Source organism: Sorex araneus, chromosome 4 (assembly GCF_027595985.1).
Source record: "Sorex araneus isolate mSorAra2 chromosome 4, mSorAra2.pri, whole genome shotgun sequence".
In the NCBI taxonomy this organism is placed as follows: Eukaryota; Metazoa; Chordata; class Mammalia; order Eulipotyphla; family Soricidae; genus Sorex; species Sorex araneus.
In genome coordinates this window covers 6,211,874-6,232,992 of record NC_073305.1, presented here as the reverse complement: position 1 = coordinate 6,232,992, position 21,119 = coordinate 6,211,874, and the positions used below count along the sequence as shown (strand labels likewise).

At 59.6% G+C, this 21,119-nt stretch overlaps 1 protein-coding gene across 3 annotated transcripts in view; it reads left to right on the top strand.

Annotated features, from left to right (window-relative positions):
- RAD18 (RAD18 E3 ubiquitin protein ligase) overlaps positions 1-21,119 on the top strand; it is a 63,433-nt gene that overhangs the window by 27,667 nt on the left and 14,647 nt on the right. For all 3 annotated transcript variants that reach the window (XM_055137061.1, XM_055137060.1, XM_055137062.1), the window contains 6 exons: positions 1,830-2,161; positions 2,859-2,958; positions 6,443-6,627; positions 10,219-10,295; positions 11,692-11,752; positions 19,700-19,837. In XM_055137061.1, the coding sequence (XP_054993036.1) occupies positions 1,830-2,161; positions 2,859-2,958; positions 6,443-6,627; positions 10,219-10,295; positions 11,692-11,752; positions 19,700-19,837 (893 nt within the window). The remainder of the gene's footprint in view (positions 1-1,829; positions 2,162-2,858; positions 2,959-6,442; positions 6,628-10,218; positions 10,296-11,691; positions 11,753-19,699; positions 19,838-21,119) is intronic.

Here is a 21,119-nt window from a genome sequence, read left to right as displayed (position 1 = left end):
ATTTTGGCCTGTTTCTGGGTGACTGAATGTACCTTTTCATGTCGTATTTACTGCATCTGCTTGTAACTTTGGTAAAGTATTTGTTTTAGGTTCCTCCTATCCAGTTTTTTAAAATTACACTGACCATTTTCTTATTGACTTGTGGTTCTTGATGTGTTTGGGTCGAATGCATATATTGTGTTCCCGCCCGCCCTGGCCTTTCACTGCTCAGACGCTGCTCTCAGGAACGGTGTTTCAGCTTTGGAGTCCAGTTCCCACCCCTGGGGCCCCACACATCCTGATTTTTCTTTTTTTATGTTGCCCAAGAAATGCTTGCCTGTCTAAAATATTTATAAACTTTTCTTTTCATATTTTTTCTGTAATAGTCTTAGCTATTACCCACAGGTTTATGCACCTTAATTATTCAAGTTAATTTACTAGGAGCTGGGAAGTCTCTCTCTCTCTCTCTCTCTCTCTCTCTCTCTCTTTCTCTCTCTCTCCCTCCCTCCCTCCCTCTCTCCCTCTCTCCTCCCCAGGTGCCCAGTGGAAGGCAAGTATTCTCTGCTGGTTTCTTTTTTTCCTTTTTGGGTCGCACCCAGCCATGCTCAGGGGTCACTCCTGGCTCTGCACTCAGGAATCACTCCTGGCGGTGCTCGGGGACCCTATGGGATGCTGGGAATCGAATCCAGGTTGGCTGCGTGCAAGGCAAACGCCCTCCCCGCTATGCTATTTCTCCAGCCCCGTCCTCTGCCCCTTAACTCCTTTGCCTTGGTTTCTGGTTTTGACCCTTTCGGAGATGGGCTCAAATTAGGTTTTATCATCATCATAAACCTAATTTAACATTATGGTTCTGATGTTAGTTTGACTCCTAGGCCACAGCCGGCTGCCCCGGGTACAGGCTGCCGTGCTCTGGGCTGGCTCCCCGTGGCACCCCGGGGCCCCGCCTGCCCGCGCGTCCTCCGCCGGCTCCCGCCCGTGTGCTCTGATGCTTCTGGCACCTCTGGCCCTGCTTCCATTGACTCTTTTATTTCTTGATCGATGGCTGCTTTTTCGTGCTTCTTTGCATGCCTGGTGATTTTTAAACGAGTGTTTTGAACGCCCTGGATGAAATATTGCAGGGGAGGTGAATTATCTCCCGCTGAAGGATGTGGAATTCTCGTTAAAATGCCACCTCGTCACTTCCGCGCCGCAGGGCCCGAGCTGGTGTCTCGCTGGGGCTGGGCTCTGTCGCTGGCCCTGTCCCGGCGTGTGGCCTCTGGCCTTCGTGGGGTGCAGCCGAATGTCGCCCCCGTCTCAGCGGTGGCTGGGCTCACTCCCTCCGCGTCCCCGCCCGGCCCTAGGGGTCCCGGCCCCCTCGCCTGTGTGTCCCGCCCTAGTTTGATCCGGCTGATGAGGGGCGTGAGGGCTTGCGGCTTTCTCCAAGGGGCCCCTGGCCCCCCGTGCTGACCCCTGGCCTCTGTTCTCTCTCCCCGGGGCAAGTGCTGGCTCCTTTTCAGCTTCAGCGCGTTACCCGGGTCGCAGAGTCCCAGGGCCGACTGACTTCTCGGGGGCTGCGGGTGGCCGTCACCCCGTCTCCCTCGGGAGTTCGGGCCCGTGTGGTCAGACGGCCCCGGCCGGGGTTTGCCTGGAGAGAAAGTCGCTTCCGGCTGGAGAGTTTTCCTCTCCGCTTTCTCCACGGCCACAACCCTTTGTTTCCCTTCAGACATGAACCACTGCCGAAGCCAAATTTCCCGCCGTGCGTTTTGCTCTAGCAGGAAGCCGCTGGTCTGGGCGCCGGCGTGCCTGGTAGGGCCGGGCGTGGGGCCGTGGGCGTCAGCTGACACCCTCCGTCTCTGTCCCCTGCGCTGCAGGAACCACGTGTTGCAGTTTGCTCTGGAGTCTCCGCCCACCTCTCCTGCTTCGTCCTCCTCCAAGAAGCCCTCAGCCCGCGTGGACCTGCCCGGGGGCGCCAGGCAGCCCCAGAAGCAGGCGACGCGGCTGCTGGACAGTTTCCTCGTCAAGGAGACAGGGGCCGCGGCGCCCCAGCCCCTGGCCAGGGACAAGGAGAGCAAGTTCAGCCCCCGGGGAGAGGCGCACGCCACGGCCAAGGGCAAGGAGTCTGCGGACAGGCCAGCGCCGGCCTCCTCGGCCACCGCGGGGCCCGAGACGCCCTCCACGTCCACCCCGAACCCCAGCCCAAGAGGTAGGACGTGGGTGACAGCCCGCGGGGCTTCTTGCTGAGCGCACGACCCCCCACGAGAACGGGTGGCCTTCCCACGAGAGCGGGTGGTCTTCCCATGAGAGCGGGTGGTCTTCCCACGAGAGCAGGTGGTCTTCCCACGAGAGCAGGTGGTCTTCCCACAAGAATGGGTGGTCTTCCCACGAGAACGGGTGGCCTTCCCACGAGAACGGGTGGTCTTCCCACGAGAACGGTGGTCTTCCCACGAGAATGGTGGTCTTCCCACGAGAGCGGGTGGTCTTCCCACGAGAACGGGTGGTCTTCCCACGAGAGCGGGTGGTCTTCCCCGGGAGGCGGGAGGAGGCTCTTGTCCCCTTCCCTGCCCGGAACACGGATCCAGGCCGCGGCCACCCCCTGCCGCAGCCCGAGGGGGGTCGCGCTCTGAGCGTGGAGCTCGGCTGCGGGGACCGGGGGAAGCGTGAGTTCCGTGGCTCCGTCTCACCGGAAGCGTGCCCGTGGCACCTCCCGCCGTCCTGTGCGGTCTCTCCTCTGGTGGCCGCCCCGTGGACCCTTGTGTCGTCACGGTCACTCTTTGCTCCCTGCCTTCCTGGTGCTGGTCAGGGTTGGGTCCATTTTTCTGGTCTCGGTTGCTGAAGGCTGCCAGGTCCCAGGCGGTCCTTCCTGCAGGTAACACAGTCTCTCTCTCCTTGGCGATTGGCAGTGGATTGTCCCGTGTGTGGGGTCAGCATTCCGGAGAATCACATTAACAAGCACTTAGACTGCTGTCTGTCCCGCGGCGAGAAGAAGGAGAGTCTGCGAAGGTAGGCCCGCCCCGCCCCGCCCGTGTCCTTCCCTCTCGGTCCTCACCTCCCCGGGGCAGGCGGACTCATCGCGCCCGAGGCAGAGGGTCCGACTGCGGGGAGGAGTTGCCGTAAGGAGAAACCTACGGCTTAGAACTCGCTCACTTTCGCTCGTTTGGGGGCCACACTGGGCAGTGCTCAGGAGGACTCAGCCAGTGCTCAGGGGCCCGTGCGGTGTAGGGGAAACAACCGTGGGCTCCAGCCTGGGGCCATTCCAAAGTGCCCAAATGCAACTTCTGTAGTTTTTGTTCTGGCAGAGGAACCGCACTGTCAGTGAGATGCGGCTGCCACGTCGGGCTCTTGTCAGTTTATCTGAAGATGCACTTGCCTGTAGACGGCTCCCAGCTCCAGAAGGGTTCCGTGAGCTCCCTATGGAGTATGTAGAGCCGTGGAGGATCCAGTCACCGGAGTGTACAGTCCTGTGGAGTGTATAATCCCGTGGAATATACAGTCATGGAGTGTACAGTCCCCTGGAGTATATAGTCCCATGGAGTGTACAGTCCCATGGTGTGTATAGTCCCGTGGAGTGTACAGTCCTGTGGTGTGTACAGTCCTATGGAGTGTACAGTCCTGTGGTGTGTATAGTCCCGTGGAGTGTACAGTTCATTGGGGTATACAGTCACCGGAGGGTACAGTCCCTTTGAGTGTAGAGTCCCGTGGAATACACAGTCCCGTGAATGCCCTGTCCTCTGGCATGTACAGTCCTGTAGTTTCCGCGCTCTCATGGAGCACTGCAGTTCCACGGAGGCTGCGGCCCATGGAGGGTTGCGGTTCCGCAGGCTGCTATAGTCCGTGGACTCCTGTGCCCTGTGGGAGCTGCGGTTGGGCACTGCTAGCCCACCTGCGATCTCCGGAGTCGATGGAGATGCCCTTGCTCTGGTGCTCTTTCTTCGGTCTCAGGACCCCGGACACGTTCTTTTCTTCCTTTCCTTGGGTATGGGAGAAAACCCATTCACTGTCACGTTGGGGCAAATATTTCTCTTGCCTCATCATTTAAATTTGATAGAACAGGGGCTGGAGCAATAGCACAGCGGGTAGGGCGTTTGCCTTGCACGCGGCCGACCTGGGTTCGATCCCCGGCATCCCATATGGTCCCCCAAGCACTGCCAGGAGTAATTCCTGAGTGCAAAGCCAGGAGTAACCCCTGAGCATCGCTGGGTGTGACCCAAAAAGCAAAAAAAAAAAAAAAAAAGAAATTTGATAGAACATGTTGGCTTTTGTTGGTACCTTTTTTTATAAGGGACAATACCCGGTGATATTCAGGGCTCACTCCTGGCTCTGTGCTCACGGCTCACCCTGGCTCTGTGCTCAGGGCTCACTCCTGGCTCTGTGCTCAGGGCTGACTCCTGGCTCTGTGCTCAGGGCTGACTCCTGGCTCTGTGCTCAGGGCTGACTCCTGGCTCTGTGCTCAGGGCTTACTCCTGGCTCTGTGCTCAGGGCTGACTCCTGGCTCTGTGCTCAGGGCTCACTCCTGGCTCTGTGCTCAGGGCTTACTCCTGGCTCTGTGCTCAGGGCTGACTCCTGGCTCTGTGCTCAGGGCTCACCCCTGGCTCTGTGCTCAGGGCTCACTCCTGGCTCTGTGCTCAGGGCTTACTCCTGGCTCTGTGCTCACAGCTTACTCCTGTCGTGCCCAGGGGTCTGCTTGGGGTCAGCTGCGTGTGAGACACACGCCTTAACCCCTGTACATGTCTCTGGCCCCAGGAGACGCTTCATGTGACGTCCGTGGTGAGGAGCGGAGCTTTCCACTTAGGCCGCGTGCTCAGGAGTTTGCTCATCTGCGCGTGGCAGCGGGGCGCCAGGCCTGCCCGACTCTCCCTCACCACGTGCTGGTAGAAACTGCAGAATGCTTTCCGCTCTTGCTACCTGCTGTGCTTTGATTCCGCCATGATCGCGCCCGTCTCTCGCGGGCTCCCGTCATTACACCAAGAGTGATTTTCAGGAAAATAGATTCTGTTGAGGGCTGGACGGTCTTGCCACACTTCAGTAGACATCGCTGGCTTTTAGACTACTGACAGAGCCGGAAAATGAAGAAATAATCTCGCCAGGAACGGCGCTGCCGGTTAATAAAGGAATGTCGAGTGTTTCCAGCCCCCGGGCCGTTATCTCTCGGAGTCGCTGTTTGGGCTGTTGGCATCAGATTTGCCCAGTGACACGTTAAGTGGCGGCTCTGAGCTGAGTCAGAGTTGACGGGTCTAAAGGAGAACGGAGAATAAAGTCCCCAGGGAGAGGGCGTTGGTCCTGCACTCAGCCGGCCTGAGTTCAAGCCCCGGCACTCCAGATGGTTCCCCGGTCACCGCTAGGCGTGACCCCGAATCAGAAGTGAAGACGCCCTTCGGCGATGCGGAGCCACCCCCAGCGGGAGGGAACTCGTTCTGTGCGAGGTGGTGCCTGGGCTTTGTGGGGGGTTGGCCAACGCCTGCTTTCCAGGCTGACCTTGACCTTTGGGACTGATGACAGCTCCAGCTCGGCATCCCGGCGGCCGGCCCGGCCCTGGGACACGTCCGAGGGAGGGGACAGGATCGTCCTTACCAGCCAGCGAGGAGAAGCCGGTGGGAGGCTCCCTTAGGGCTAGGAGTGCCGCGGGGCCCTGAGGGGTCTGTGGGCAGCGAGGCTCCTCCCGCCCCGCGTCTTCCTCAACCCCGGCAGGTTTCTGCGGCTTCTCCGCGGGGCCTCTCAGGACGCTGCCGCAGGAGTGCCTCGCACGGCTGCGCCGTCCCTTGCCCAAGCGCTTCGTTTCCATTGGGGGTTTCGTGCAGGTGAGGCCAGAGTGCCCCGGGCCTGTGTCCCCTGCCGCGTGGGCGGAGTGGAGTAGAATGGGCTTTTCTCTAGAAGATTCTTAGAACCCTGGCTCAGCCCTCCCGAGCACTTGGTTCTTAATCCTTAGAGACCACTGGACTTTCCTGTTGGGCAGGGTGGGTGGGGCGAGCCAGCCGGCCATGCTCAGGGTCCCTCCTGCCTCCGCACTCGGTCACTCCTGGCGGTGCCGGGGGCACCGCATGGGCATGGACCCAGATTGTGTGCAGGGCAAACGCCCTCCGCGCTGCCCCGTCCCCCCGGCCCTCGGAGCCTGCTGGGTCTCTAGAGAGGCGCAGGGTGAGGGCAGGGCGGGGGGGGGGGGCGGCGAGAGGGGCAGAGACACACACACCCCCCCCCCCCCCGCGCTTCTGGCGCTCTCCTGGCTTTACCTGAGCCCTCGTGGGCCCGGCCGGGCCAGTTAGACCGTGAGCCCCGCCGGTCACCCAGACTGTCTCCTGACCCCCGCAGGCGCGCTCCGACCCACAGACGTGTCACCTCCAATGCCGTCACCTTGATTTGCTGCCGCCTCTCCTCGGCCCCGTTCCATCTTCGCGCCTCTCCTGTGCTCCGTCACCCCGGGCCCGGGCCAGGAGAGAAACACTCGGTGATTTATGTCAGGCCTCAGTGGTCTCTCTGTGTCCCTCTCCAGTTCTGCTCACAAAAGGAAGCCGCTGCCCAAGACTGTCTACAACCTGCTCACCGACCGCGAGCTGCGGAGGAAGCTGAAGCAGCACGGGCTGTCCGTCCACGGCACTAAGCAGCAGCTCATTAAACGGCACCAGGAGTTCGTGCACATGTACAATGCCCAGTGCGACGCGCTGCACCCCAAGTCAGGTAAAGGCCTCACGCAGCCGACCCGCCGGCTCCTCCCGGTCACGGGCTGGGCCACCGCTCGGGAACCTGTGACTAGCCCCTTGATCGTAGATGAGCCCAGCCCCCGCTTCTCCCGGAGGGGCAGCTGTGCCCGGCGAACCCGCCCTCCCCGCGGCCCCAGACACGAGGGACGAGGTGTCACCAGCCGTACAGCTCTGAGGCGGGGCGAGGCGGGCGGATCACACACAGTTCGTGTGTCTCGGGCCTGTCCCTGAAGGAGGGGTTTTGTTTTGTAGGATTTTTTCTTTCTTTCTTTCTTTCTTTCTTTCTTTCTTTCTTTCTTTCTTTCTTTCTTTCTTTCTTTCTTTCTTTCTTTCTTCCTTCCTTCCTTCCTTCCTTCCTTCCTTCCTTTCTTTCCTTTTTTTTGGACCGAGGCTGCCTTAGATGTGAGGGTGGGCGGGGGAAGAAAGGGTTTCGTGTTCCCCAGGAGGGAACATGAGCCGGAAAGAACAAGTGAGCATCAAGACGGGTGCCTGGCGAGGACGCGGCCTCTTCCTCCTGGAGTGAGGGGCTCTGTCCCACCTTGCCCAGCTTTGCTTGCAGGTTTCTTTGGGTCATACCCAGCAGTGCTCAGGGCTCGCTCCTGGCTCTACACACAGGAATTACTCCTGGCGGTGCTCAGGGGTTACTCCTGGCAGTGCTCGGGGGTTACTCCTGGCGGTGCTCAGGGACCATGCGGGATGCCGGGGATTGAACCTGGGTCGGCCGAGTGCAAAGCAAACGCCCTACTCACCGTGCTGTCTCCCCAGGCCTGTACCTTTAGTAGTCACCTTACAGTACTGGTTTTGAGTCCTCCCTGCCTTAGTGTGTAAGAGAGGAACAGACGGTGAGTTGATGTCGATGGTTCGTACAGCACCTTAGCTAGTAGTAGCACTAACAGATATCACTCAGATGATTAAACACGAACATGCATCCCTGGTCCGTGTCCTTTGAAAATGTCCCTGTCCTGTGCACACGACCGACAGGTCGGCCCCTTCAGGGAAGCCCCTGCTCTCCCTCCCCAGCCTCACAGCCGAGTGCGGCCTGCAACTCTCCTTCCATCTGTTTTCGCAGCTCTGGGATCTTCACGTAAATGCAGGGCCCGTCGCTCTGTATTTTGATCGTGGCTTCATTTATGTATAAGACTCGTCTGTTTGTGTGTGTGTGTGTGTGTGTGTGTGTGCGCGCGCGCGCAACTGCGATTTTTGATTTTCTTTCTGTTTTGTCGCTCTGGTGTTTGCCGTTGTGTAGACTTTCACTCTGACCGTGTCGTGCTGGTGGACTTCTGTATTTTTCCGCTCTTTGGCTGTTGTGAGTAACGATGCCCTGAATGATCTCTTGCGTGTCTCTCGGTGCCCATAGGCTTACAGATTTCGGGAGACAACGTACCTAGGCACGGACTCGTCCATCCGCAGCTGGCACGTTCATGGACCCCCGGCCCCAGGAGCCACCTCAGGCTCCGCATCCCCCACAGTGCGGGTCCGTCAGTGTCCAGTCTGGCATCTAACGGGCCCACACGAGTGTCTCATTCCGGCTTTAATTTGCATTTCCCTGATGGCTTATAATATCCAGCATGTTTTTATGTGCCTGGTGCCCATCTGGATAGCCTCTTTGTTGAAACAATCATTAATTCTTTGGGCTAATTTTTCTCTGCTGTGGATCTGTTCTTGCGAACTTGACCAGATTCAAAATCTCTGTCCGTTTCATCTCCTTCACTTCACCTGACGGTGCCATTCGGTCGCGTCTTCTGCGTCCCTGCGTCCTGTGGCCCTCCGGCCGCGGTCCTGGCCTTTGGAAGGCTTCTTAGGTCCCGAGGCCGCCATCGATCAGGCGGGTTCCTTTTGTTTTCTCTGCAAGTCCTATTGATTTTGCCTGAGGCCCGTGATTGACCTGAGGGTTATCTGGAATTGATTCTGGCGTGTGTTGTGAGACATACATGTCTCTTCCTCTGGGCACGGCCGGCTTATGCAGTCCCGTGTGTTGAAAAGCCGTCTGTGCCGCCCGGTACCGTGTTGGTCCTGGACAGGAACCTCCTGGCCGCCCAGGTGCGGGTCCGAATCTGTCTCATTCCCTGAGCTGTCCCCATCCGCGCAGTGCGCCGTCGTGCCGTCCCGTGATTTATGACAGTCGCCCCGTCGGTCCCTTCAGCTCCTAGGCCGAGATTGCCTTGTTTTTCTTGGCCCTTTGCGTTTCTGTACAAATTGCAGGATAAGCCTGTAAATTTCCAGCAGGAAACAAAACCCTGTTTGAATTTTTATTGAGATTATTAGATCAGTTTTGGGAAGTTGATATCTGTACAGTATTTGAATCTTTCAGTCTATTAATTTGGTTTATCCCTTCAGTTGTTTTCCATTCCTATCCATCATGTTTTGTAGCCGGTTTTTATTTAAAGACTTAGTCATAGGTGTGTGATGTTCTTCTTAGTTCCATGGGATTACAACTTAAAATGTCAATATTAATTTGTTGCTGGTATATAAAATACAACTGAGTTTTATCTGTTGCCCTTGTATCCTGCAGTTCATTATATTCCCTTTTTGGGTCTGCAATATTAATTGAGGTTTCATTTACTGAGATGGAATTCATTTCCTGAAAGGTCGGGTTAGTTTGGGTGGGTGCGGGGTCCTCTCTCTGGCCATATGGGGGGTGTGGGGTCCTTCTGACTGACCGTATGTGGGGGGGTGCGGGGTCCCTCTGACTGTCCGTGTGTATAGGGGTACAGGGTCCCTCTGACCATGTGGGGGGGTGTGGGGTCCCTCTGACTGACCATGTGGGGGTACAGGGTCCTTTGTGCCCGGAGCATTTGTATGACGGGTAGAGCATTTGCCTTGCATGCGGCCAACCTGGGTTCAATTCCCCGCGTCCCAGGAGTGATTCCTGAGCGCAGACCCAGGAGTAACCCCTGAGCTTCACTGGGTGTGTGACCCAAAATCAAAGTGGGGTTCATTGCGTGAAGGTTTTCTTTGCAGTTTTGCTGGTATTATGGCTGTGGAGGCGGCAGTTCTATGCTAGGGCTGCCCGGTGCTGTCTGCCCCGCCCCCTGCCCCGGGGTCTGCGGTGTTGGGGGATCCAGACCCACCGGGAGGTCACTGCCGCGGCTCTCGGCTCACCCGCGACGTGACGTGCAGTGCAGCCAAGCGGCTCTTCCCGAGGGCCCTCTCTGTCCGTCCCCTCGAGCCTGGCGCCTGTCTGTGCGGGTCCCTGTTCCCTCCTGTCTCTCTCTTAACTGCCGTGTGAGATTTGGGGGTTTTAAAGGATACATGAGCCCCGGGAGGAGGTGGGGGGAGTCACCGCCTCCTCTGTGGGTTTTTGGGGTTTTTTTTGCTTTTTGGGTCACACCCCGCGATGCTCAGGGGTCACTCCTGGTTCATACACTCAGGAATCACTCCTGGCGGTGCTCGGGGGGCCCTATGGGATGCTGGGAATCGAACCCGGGTCAGCCGCGTGCAGGCAAACGCCCTCCCCGCTGTGCTATGCTCCAGCCCCACCGCCGCCTCTGTGGCAGAGTGACGGTGGCAGCCCGGGCGGGAGGCGCAGGACAGAGCGCGGGGTTGACACCCGCTCCTGTTTCAACAGCTGCGGAGATTGTTCAAGAAATCGAAAATATGGAGAAGACCCGGATGCGTCTGGAAGCCAGTAGACTCAACGAGAGCGTATGTTGCCGCGCTCGCTCAGAACGTGCCCCCTGAAACAACAGCCCCCCCCCGCCCCCCTCCATCCACGTCCATCCCGGGAACAGTCTCCCCTCCACCCACGGGTGGTGCGATCCACGCGCCGTGATCACCAGCCCAGAATCTCCTGTTTCTCCATCCTCCGGGGCAGGGAGCAGGCTGGGCACGCGTGTGCGGGCGCCGGCCCCTCCCTCTCTCCCTCTCTTTCTCTCTCTCTCTCTCTCTTTCTCTCTCCCTCTCTCTTTCTCTCTCTCTCTCTTTCTCTCTCTCTCTCTCTTTCTCTCTCTTTCTCTGTTTCTCTCTTTTCTCTCTCTTTTTCTCTCTCTTTCTCTCTCCCTCCCTCTCTCTCTCTTTCTCTCTCCCTCTCTCTCTCTTTCTCTCTCCCTCTCTCTCTCTTTCTCTCTCCCTCTCTCTCTCTTTTTCTCTCTCTCTCTCTTTTTCTCTCTCTCTCTTTCTCTCTCTCTCTCCCTCTCTTTTTCTCTCTCTCTCTTTCTCTTTTTCTCTCTTTCTTTCTCTCTCTCTCTCTCTGTCTCTCTCTCCCTCCCTCTCTCTCTCTCGCTCCACCTCCCCTCCTCTACCCCCACCTGCTCTTTATCCCCTGGCCTTCACTGCACCCTCCATAAACTTGGGGTCCGGTGGACGCCGTCGCTGCGCTCCGAGCCCCGTGCTCGCCGTAGTTCTCTGCCCCGTCCGCGGAGTTGCCTCATGCCCAGTGTCCGGGGAGGAGCCGTTTCTGGCTGAGCCTATGGGCGGGTGAGAGACCTCAGGCTCCTCACTGCCGCCTCCCGCCCAGGAAGACTCTGACGCCGACAGGCTGGGGGCTCTCTGGGGTCTTGTCTCGTGACCACCTGGTGATGCGTTTATAAGGAGACTCGACTTTAGGGACGGAAGTTACGATTAGGTGGTAGGAAAACAGGGAAGTTTCCTGCATTGGCTTCATGCAGTGACCTGCGGTGCACACACACAGGGAGAATGTCCTGTGTCACTCGGGGTGTGGGGGGGAGATTCCAGACAGTGACCGGGCAGGACCACCCTCCGGCCCTCTGCCCTGGGGCTGACGCCTCCTAGTCCTTGTCTGGCAAACAGCCCCGGCGGGCAGCGTCCGCGCTGACCTGGGCTCTGCGGACGGGAGGACTCAGTGTCGAGACGGGAAGCCGGGCTGATGGTGACGTGAAGACTTCACGTGTTCTAATGAGTCAGCGTTTCCTGATGGATAAACGAGATGAGCAAATACGATGCCGAGTAACGAGGCAGAGCCGGGCAGCGCGGGAGTGTTGTTCTTCCTGCGCCCAGATAAGAGGCGGGAGAGGCCTTTCCTCTAACACGTTTGAAGTTAAAAGCTTGGAGTAATAATTTAGGCTTTTCTGTGTCATTTTAGATAATGGTTTTCACAAAGCACCAAACGGAGAAGGAAATAGATGAGATCCACAGCAAGTACCGTAAGTGGCGCCGTGTTCTCCTCTTGCGTCAAGAGCTCGGGCGATGGGTTTTCTGGTTTAGGCAGTTTGGGTTTTGCTTTGTCTCGGGGCCACACCTGGCGATGCTCGGGGCTCACTCCTGGCTCCACACTCAGGAACTGCTCCTGGCGGTGCTCAGGGGCCACGTGGGATGCCGGGGATCAAGCCCAGCCTGGCCGTGTGCGAGGCCAACGCCTCCCCGCTGTCCTGCTGCTCCAGCCCCATTTCAAGTCATTTTTGACATTGTCACTCCTGGCAGGGCTGGGGACCGCCTGGGACGTGAGGAATCAAACCCGGCTTGGCCGTGTGCAAAGCAAGCGCCTTAATCCGTGTAATCTCCCTGGCCCCGGCATCAGCCTTTTTAAATATATATATATATTTGTTTTAATTTTTAAACCTTTCCGTCTCTTCCTGGCTCTTCCTCGGCGTCACCATCCGTGTTGATTTCCGCCTCTCGCTCCAGAGTGACGTTTGAGCCCTCTCCTTTCACACCCCTCTGTTATGTGCTCCCTGTGCTTCCCGGCCAGGCCTTCCTCCCGGAGCTGGCTCCTTCCACACCCCTTCCCCCTCCTCCCCTCTCCCCTCCCTCCTCCCTCCTCCACACCCCTCTCCTCTCTCTCCCTCTGTCCTCTCTCTTCTCTCCCTCTCCCTCCCTCTCTCTCTCCTCTCCTCCCCCTTCCTCTCCTGCCTCTTTCCCTCTCTCTCTCCTCTCCTCCCCCTTCCTCTCTCTCCCTCTCTCTCTCCTCTCCTCCCCCTTCCTCTCCTGCCTCTTTCCCTCTCTCTCTCCTCTCCTCCCCCTTCCTCTCTCTCTCTCCCTCTCTCTCTCCTCTCCTCCCCCTTCCTCTCCTCTCTCCCTCTCCTCTCTCTCTCTCTCTCCATCCTCCCTCCCTCCCTCCCTTCCTTCCTGTTTCAGTGTTGGTGAAGCAAGGGAGTTTTGTCGGCCCTTGCTCGGGAAGACGTGCGGGAGAGGAAGGGAGAAGTGTGTGATGGTGAAAACGCAGCGGAAATGAGCGAAGACGAGAGCCGGGCGGGCGACTGCGGCCGGAGGGGCCCCCCTGGGCCTTCACGGGGCACAGCTGTCGCCTCCTCGCCACCGCGACCCTCACCCCTGGCTGTCCCTGTTCTGGACACAAGGGGAGCGATTGCCGCAGGACAGGCTGGGTCCCCGAGTCCCTGCTGGGGGTGAGCCCTGAGCACCGGGTGTGGCCCCCCAAACAGGAAGGTCACGGGACCAACGGCAGACGGACAGCAGGCGGCAGCCAGACCCACTGTGCCTGAGTCAGCAGATGCCGGCAGAGCCTCGGGGGGACCTGGGCCCGCACTAGCTCCCGTCCCTGCTGCCTTGTGTGGCCCCTGCCTCCAGGCCGCCCTCCAGGCTGCCCGCCCCTCCCAGCCCTGTCCGGAGTGGAAGGTGGCGTCTGAGCTGCTTCGGAGAGTCGCGACTCTCCTTGGCGCCGTCCCACCCACCTGGGCCCGGCGTGTGTTAGTGACCCTCTGAGTGTTCATCTGTTTGTTACACGGAGACCCCAGCCCCAAAATAAGAATTGAGAGATTAGAGGGGGAAGGTTTCTCTTTTTCTTTTCTTTCTCCTTCCTCCCTCCCTCCCTCCTCCTCTTCCTTTCTCTCTCTCCCTTTTTTTTTTTGGGCGGGGGGGCCACTCCAGGTGTTGCTCAGGGTTTACTCCTGGCTCTGTGCTCAGGGATCACTCCTGATGCTTCTTGAGGGACCATATGGGGTCCCGGGCATCGACCCCAGGCTGACTGCCAGCACGGCGAGCACCCGCCCCACAGTGCTCTCTGCAGCCCGGAAATTACTCCCTTGAGCCTGTGGCGATGGTTCCTTTCGTGCCCAGCCTGTCTGTGCCGTGCTCCCTTCTGCCGTGGCCCTTGGTGCTCTCTGGGGCGCGGTGCCGAGGGTCGCTCCCCTGACTGATTCGTGGTGCTGGGACCCGGGGTCTGGACCGGGGGCGCTGCCCGCTGGCCTTTGGCCTCAGCTCTTGCCCTCCGGCCGCACATTCTGCTGTTCCTCAGTTAATGATTCTCCTTCTGTTTGCTCGGGTTTCTCCACCTGGGACTAACGTGTCTCTCAGCTTCACGCCCGAAATAGAAGCCTCTCTCTCACCCGGGCCCGCCGGGGCCAGCGCATCCCGTGCTGCCGTGGCCCTGGGTGCCCGCGGCCGCTCCCGGGCCCTCGCCTGCCCTCTCTGCCTTGGCAACGCCTTGGCCCGCCGCCCTGCTGATGGAAGGACAGGGTCGGGGCGGAAGCCCCCTGAGGGAGGGCGTGTGGGAGACCCCTGGACGCATCCACCCCGGCGTGGGAGAGCCCCGGACGCGTCCACCCCGGTGTGGGAGACCCCTGGACGCGTCCACCCCGGTGTGGGGGACCCCTGGACGCGTCCACCTCGGTTTGGGGAACCCTGGACCACCCCGGGAAAGTGCCTTTCCTGGCCGCCCTTCCATTTGGACAGTGGAGGCCCCGTGCCCCTGCCGGAAGGTTCTCTCCCCCCTGCCCTCCTGTGACTGTCCAGCTCCCTGGGCCTCTGTCCTTCCCTCCTCGTGGGTTTTCCTTCCTGGTCCGTGGCAGCTGCCGGCAGGCTCTGTCCCCAGAGTAGCTCCGGACCCCTCAGCTCGCCTCCACGCACGACGCTGTCTCCTCCCCGGCGTCTGGAACCGACGCTTCTCACTGGCCGTCCTGCCTCCAGGGCCCTGGCTCTGCATGTCGTCCTACTCTCCAGCTTCTAGAACCTTCTCCCCATCTGCTCTTCCTCCTCCCTTGTCAGACCCCGCTGCTGCTGGTTGCCCGCCTCCTCATGGGGCCGCGCGGGCCCTGCCGGGTCCCCTGGCGGAGGGACGTCTCTGCGGAGTCTCTGTTCACGCCGGCCCGGCCAGGCGCTCGGCGCACGCGCCCTGAGTCCTCACCCCGCGCTCCTGTGTGCCCCGCACTGGCCAAGGGCTGGGGTGCAGGAACGACGGCCCCAGCGGGAGTGAGAGAGGGGACGTGGTTTGTTTCCCATGGGGCAGCCCCAGGGGTCAGTGCTGATGGATTGGTCACATGTTTCTACCCAACTGGTGGCTGAGGTGTTTCTGTCCGACTGGTGGCTGAGGTGTTTCTGTCCGACTGATGGCCGAGGTGTTTCTGTCCGACTGGTGGCCGAGGTGTTTCTGTCCGACTGATGGCCGAGGTGTTTCTGTCCGACTGGTGGCTGAGGTGTTTCTGTCTGACTGATGGCCGAGGTGTTTCTGCTGGTAGGCTCGGGCTGTAGTAACAGAATCCTACAGACAGGGAGACTGGAGCGGCAGAAATGTGGCCTTTCAGGTGGCCCTCTGCGCGAGTCGCCCTCTCTCTGCCGGACCTTCCTCCCCACAGGACAGCCCGTCCCAGGGCCTCACTCCAGACGTGGCCTCAGCCTTTACCATCAGCGTTTCCGTCGTGTTCTCTGCTTCCCTGGCCGGGACTCTCTCTGTTGTTTGCTCCATTTCGGCCTCCCCAGCCGGGGACTGGGCCGCCTCGAGCCAGGAGGGGCGTTTGTCTCCTCTCCCTCCTCTGTCTCGCTCCCTGGTCCCGACGGACGCCCCTTCCCAGCTTCCCTCGCTCCCCCAGGAGTGGCGTCAGGAGCCTCCTTCAGCCGGCAGCCGGCGCGGGCGGTGGCGTTCTCGGCTGCCCGGCCTCCCGGACACCTCCTTCCTGCTGACGCCCGTTTCTCATGCTCCTGAGCAGACTTTCGAAAGGCCCCGATTTCCCCAGAGGGGAGGAGAGGAGGCGGCTCCACTGGGCGCCGAGTGGCGCTTTGGGAGCGGCAGCTGCAGGGAGCCGTGAGGGCGGCGCGCTTCCTCGCGCGCGGTGCTGGCGCAGGAGGCTCTCTCCCTGCTGGCCGAGACAGGCCTGCCGCGTCCAGGCCCTGCCCTGGCAGCTGGCCGTTCTGCCCCCCGCCGCGCAGACACTCCGGCCGCGCCCGCGATTTCCCCGGCCATCCTGCTTCGTCTCCACAGGCGGCGCTTTCTTGGGTTCTGTGTTTCCCTCCCTGCGTCCACCTGGCCGGCCTTGAGCCGGCGTCCGGGGTGTGCCGAGAAGGCAGCGGAGCACAGGACCCGTCACCTTCCCCTGGCGCTTATTCTGGTGGCGGGGAATAACTCATAGTAGAGCCATAAATCAGCAGGTTCTAATAGCGATTTGGGGTAGCGAAGGCTGTGATAGAATAAAAGAGTAATTTGGGAAAATTATAGATGCCCCAGATAAGGCCACCAGCAAAAGACTTCTCGAGAAAGTTGACATCTTCGATGAGTCATAGGTAAAAGCCAATAAAAATAGACGGGACGAGGCATGGCCCAGACGGGGGCCTCGAGGAGAGGGAGGCCGGGGCGGGACGAGCAGTGGGGAGCCGCTGACCCCGCGTGGCGGGACCCCGGGTCAGCACCTGAGAAGGTCACAGAGCCTCACTGGACAGTGGCCAACAGCAGGAGGACAGCCCGTGTGTCCACTTTCCATGCAGAACGGACTCACCGCTGCCTACTGCCTCCCTGGCCTACTTGCAGGCATTGGGAAGGGGGAACGTCAAGAAATGCTGGATGGGGGCCAGAGAGATAGTTCAGTGGGTAGGGCGCTTGCCTTGCACACTGCCAAAGCGGATTCACTGCTGCACACAGCACCGCCAGATGGGGCCCAAAGACGAAAAGAAAGAAAAGGAGGAAGGGGGGAAGCAGGAAGGGAGGGAAGGAGGGAGCAGGAGCCACACCTGCGGTGCTCGGGGCGTTTCCTGACTGCTCGGAGGTTGCTCCTGGCTGTGCGCTGAGCCCATACGGGATGCCCCGGGTCTAACCTGGGTTATCTACATGCAAGGAAAGCGCCCTACCCACAGTGCTCTCTCTCCGGCCCTTCTTTTTTTTTTTTTTTTGCTTTTTGGGTCACACCCGGCAATGCACAGGAGTCATTCCTGGCTCATGCACTCAGGAATTACCCCTGGCGGTGCTCAGGGGACCATATGGGATGCTGGGATTCGAACCCGGGTCGGCTGCGTGCAAGGCAAACGCCCTACCCGCTGTGCTATTGCTCCAGCCCCTCTCCGGCCCTTCTTAATGTCCAGGATCTTTGTTCCTTTTGGATTTGGGGCCACACCTGTGGTGCTCAGGGGTTACTCCTCATTCTGCGTTCAGGAATCACGCCTGGTGGGCTTTGGGGACCCCGTGGGGTGCCAGGGGTTGGGCGCAGGTCGGCCACGTGAGAGCCTGGCGCCCTCTGCGTTTCTCCTGCCCGTGTCCAGAATCTCGATTCCCTCATTGACTTGGGCCCCTGTCGAGGAAGAGCAGCGAGCCCCGTCCAGGTCGCCGGAGGCGGGAGGGCTTCCTAGTGGGCGTTTCGGAGAAGCCTTCGTATTCTCCCACGCAACATCACAGCTGGAACAGGGTCATTTCAGGAAAGTTAGTTACATTGGAACTGGAAATCATGTTGGTGAAGTTTTGGACTCGGCAGCATTCAGACTCACTCCCTGGCCCGTGCCCTGACAGCTCTGTCACCCGTGATTGCCTCTGCAGCGTCACTCGCGGCTCACTGACGTGATGTAAAAATAACGGCCATCTCTTTAATTGCGCCTCTAATCTCCCCGGAGAAGCCAATCATGGGGCAGTGGGCAGGCTCCCCGGGGGGGTGGGGGCCGTCCCCAGAGGGCTGCCCCCCCCACACCCCGCGCTCCCTCCTGCTCCCATGGCGCCCTTGTCGGCTCTGGGGGAGGCTCCCAGCACCCGGCCCCTCCCCGTCTCGGCTGCTGCTTGGGACGGGCTCGAGGGCCGGGACTTCACAGGCTTCTCTCTGGCCGCTTCATGGAGGACACGCTCCATGGAGCCCAGTTCTTCCTGCCCAGCGGTGCTCAGTCCTGGCCCTGTGCTCCCGGGGGTGCTCGAGGGGCCTTACAGGACGCCCCCTGCGAGGCGGACGCCCTCCCTTCCCACTCTGCCACCCGGGCTCCACGTTCATTGTAATCAACGCCTGCAGTTCCGCTGTGCTCCTGAAGGAGGCGCGAGAGCCCGCTTAGAATCCAGGGGCCTGTGGCTGAGAGTCAGGATGGGTGAGGAGGGAGCCAGGGTGTCTCTGCTGGGGCCAGGGAAGGTGCTCGTGTCCAGTGCCCCTGAGGGGCCCAGTAGGAGCAACTGGGAAGGCCTGAGGGCGCACGGCTCGGCAGCGCGGGCCAGCGGTCCCAGGGATGGGGGCGTCGGGGAGCCGAGAGCCCTGGGGGACTCCGCTCACCAGGCCGTCTGCTGTCGCGGGACCCAGGACACGGCAGGGCGGGCCAGGGACGTTTCCTCTGTCGTCCGTCATGTGTCGTGACGTCTCAGCACTGTGACTCCGCTCAGATGCGCCCGTGACCAGTGACCCTGACGCTGAGACGTCTAATCTGGACCCTGGGGTGGGGTGTTACCTTGTGAAAGGTGCTCCACAGTGGTTTCAGAGGATGCTCGGAACCTCCCTTCCCCCCGAGGTCCCCCACGTTAGAAACGACGGTTTTCCATCGATTCACCAAACTTTCCGGAGTGACTTTGCCGAAGAGTAATCAGAATTAGTGAAGGGGAAAGACTGAGTTGAGCTGCAGAGGGTCGTGCTTTACCGGCGAGCCCACCGCCTCCGCGTCCCACTTCCCCGCCTCGGGCATTTCTCGCTCTCCCACGCCGGTCCTGGCACCACCGGCCTGGCACGGCCACCGCCTCCCCCCACCCCGGAGCCTCGTCACTCCCGCCTTGCCCCGAGCACTACCTCGAGCCCCCTGCCCCGTGTCCGGCCACTCCAACAGGTCGCGTTAATGCTGCTGGCCCCTCCCATCACAAGATGTCCCGAGCCCTGTGCTGGCCACCGGGCCCTCGGCAGGAGTCGGTGACCCGGACGCCGGGCCGCAAGGCTCGCTGGGATCCTGGTGTCGTTCTAGGCTCCAAAAACGGGACAGTTTTGTGGTTTGGGCGAATCTTAGAAGTGAGTGGGGCTCACAGGGGAGGCAGGCAGCACCCCGAGCCTGCAAGTGACAGCCTCGGTGGGCGTGGCCCGGCCTTCCCCGGCTCCTGCCCGCTGTGGGGACCAACGCACGTTTGAAAGAGGAGGAAGAACCAGTGATGGCGGGGTGTGGGGGCAGGGAGCCGCAGCCACTGCTGATGGAACTGGGGAACGTCGAGTGGCCAACAGCTGCCCTCCTCGGTGTCTGCCAAGGGCCCGAGACACTAGTTTGAAAAGATGTTTGTGCCCCTGCGTGCATGGCGGCACCGTCCAGTTACTGAAATCGGGAGCAACCCGAGGGTACAAGAGCAGATGGCCTGGTACTGCAGAAACTCTGTCTGTCTGTCTGTCTGTCTGTCTGTCTGTCTGTCTGTCTCTCTCTCTCTCACACACACACACATGCTACTCAGCTGTAAGAAAACCTGAAGTCATGGATGAACCAGGAGATGCTCCGGCTGAGTTAAATCGGTCAGAAGGGGGTGACAGACGCAGAGTGACCGCTCTCAGCTGTGGGGGATGAGTAACAGTAAGGGAGCAGCGGCTGGCCGAAGGCAGCCGACTCAGTGTCCACAGAGCCAAGCTCACCCAGGGGCGGCCGGGCGTGGGGCATTCTTGTTTCTGGGCTTCCAGTGTGCATGCGTGAGACCTCATCGTTACCAGTATTGGCAATCAGGGTGTATCCAGTAAAAATGTGTTTAAAACCCAGCAGTTTGGGGGGGGGGGGAGTATCTTGTTTCTATTTTGTGACAAGAGTTTGGATGTTTCGTAGCAAGCGGTATCAGAAGCCTTTGTCACATAGCAGGGACTCCCGGGAATAGCGTTTGTCTTTGTCGGTATGGGGGTCTCCGCGGGAGCTTCTGGAGGGCCCCACGCCGCTGGCTGGGTCCCCCTCTGGCCCTGTGGTCCGGCCGCCTTTCCTGGTCCCGACTTCACTCAATCAACTCTTTGGAATTTCAGGTAAAAAGCATCACAATGAATTTCAGCTGCTGGTGGATCAGGCCAAGAAAGGCTACAAGAAAACCGGGGAAGCGGCCCCCAAGAAGGTGGCCAAGAAAGAAGAGGCGTGTGCAGAGAGGCCGTCTCCGGTGTGCCCAGGTGAGAGCGGGCAGAAGGGTGTGGGTTTTAAAAAATATTTTAACACAGAGAAAATAAGGCGCCGAGCGGCAGCTCAGTCAGCGTCCTGGGACCCGGGTGTGGCGTGCACGAGGCCGAGAGTCCCAGCACCCCTGGGTCCAGCCGAGCGCCCAGTGTGGCGTCCACATTAGCAGGCTGCAGCCTCCCCTCCCCCAGGTACAGCTGGAGAATAAGCCGGGGGATTTGCTGGAGACTCGCCGTATTTGCAGTGAGGACGAGTCGTTTGGTCTCGTTAACGCCCGCTGGTTCCTGAGTGTAAACTGAATCTAGGACCCTGAGGAAGGGAACCGGGTCAGTGTCCCGAGGACGTGTCTGGAATCTGCCTTTCCGTGAAGCCAGGGCTCTCTTGATTGGGTCGGCCGGAGGGTGTTTCTCGGTGTGGGGTTTATTGCTGCAGAACGTCAGTGAACCCACCAAGGGAATCGACTGTTTCACGCTGATAGATATTTTTCGCATGAAATATGGGCCAAAAGCCTCTAACTCTGGTGTACTTCATATGCTACTATCCTGTCCTTGGTTTTGACCCGGAGTAGAGCATGAGCGAGGGGCCTGGGGAGGTAGCTGGGTAGGGCAGTGCCTGCAGCCAGCCTGCTCTCCTGGCAGAATCCTTGGACAGGTGAAAGTACAGATTTCAGTGAAGTGTGATTTTTTTTTTAAAAAAAAATTAATTGAATCACCATGAGATAAACAGTTACAAAGTTATTCATGATTGGGTTCCACTCATACAAAGTCAACATCTGTCCCTTAGCCAGTGTACACCCTGCCAAGAATGTCCCCAGTTTCCCTCTTGCCGACTCCCTACCCCCAGACGGCCTCTGTGGCAGATATTTCTCTCTCTGTCTCTCTGTCTCTCTCTCTCTCTCTCTCTTTCTCTCTCTCTCTCTCTCTCTCTCGCTCTCGCTCTCTCGCTTTCGCTCTCTCCCTCCCTCCCTCCCTCTTTCTCTCTCTCTCTCTCTCGCTCTCGCTCTCTCTTGCTCTCTCCCTCCCTCCCTCTTTCTTTCTCTTTCCCTCTCTCCCTCTCTCTCCCTCTCCCTTTCTCTCTCTCCTCTCTCTGTCTCTGTCTCTCCTCTCTCTGTCTCTCTCTGTCTCTCCCTGTCTCTCTCTGTCTCTCCCTGTCTGTCTCTGTCTCTCTTTCTCCCCCTTTTACGCACTGTGGTTTGCAGTGCTGCTACTGAAAGGGTGATGCGTATCGCCCTCCCTCCTTTCAGCACTCAGTTCTTGTCCAGAGTGATCGTTTCCAAAT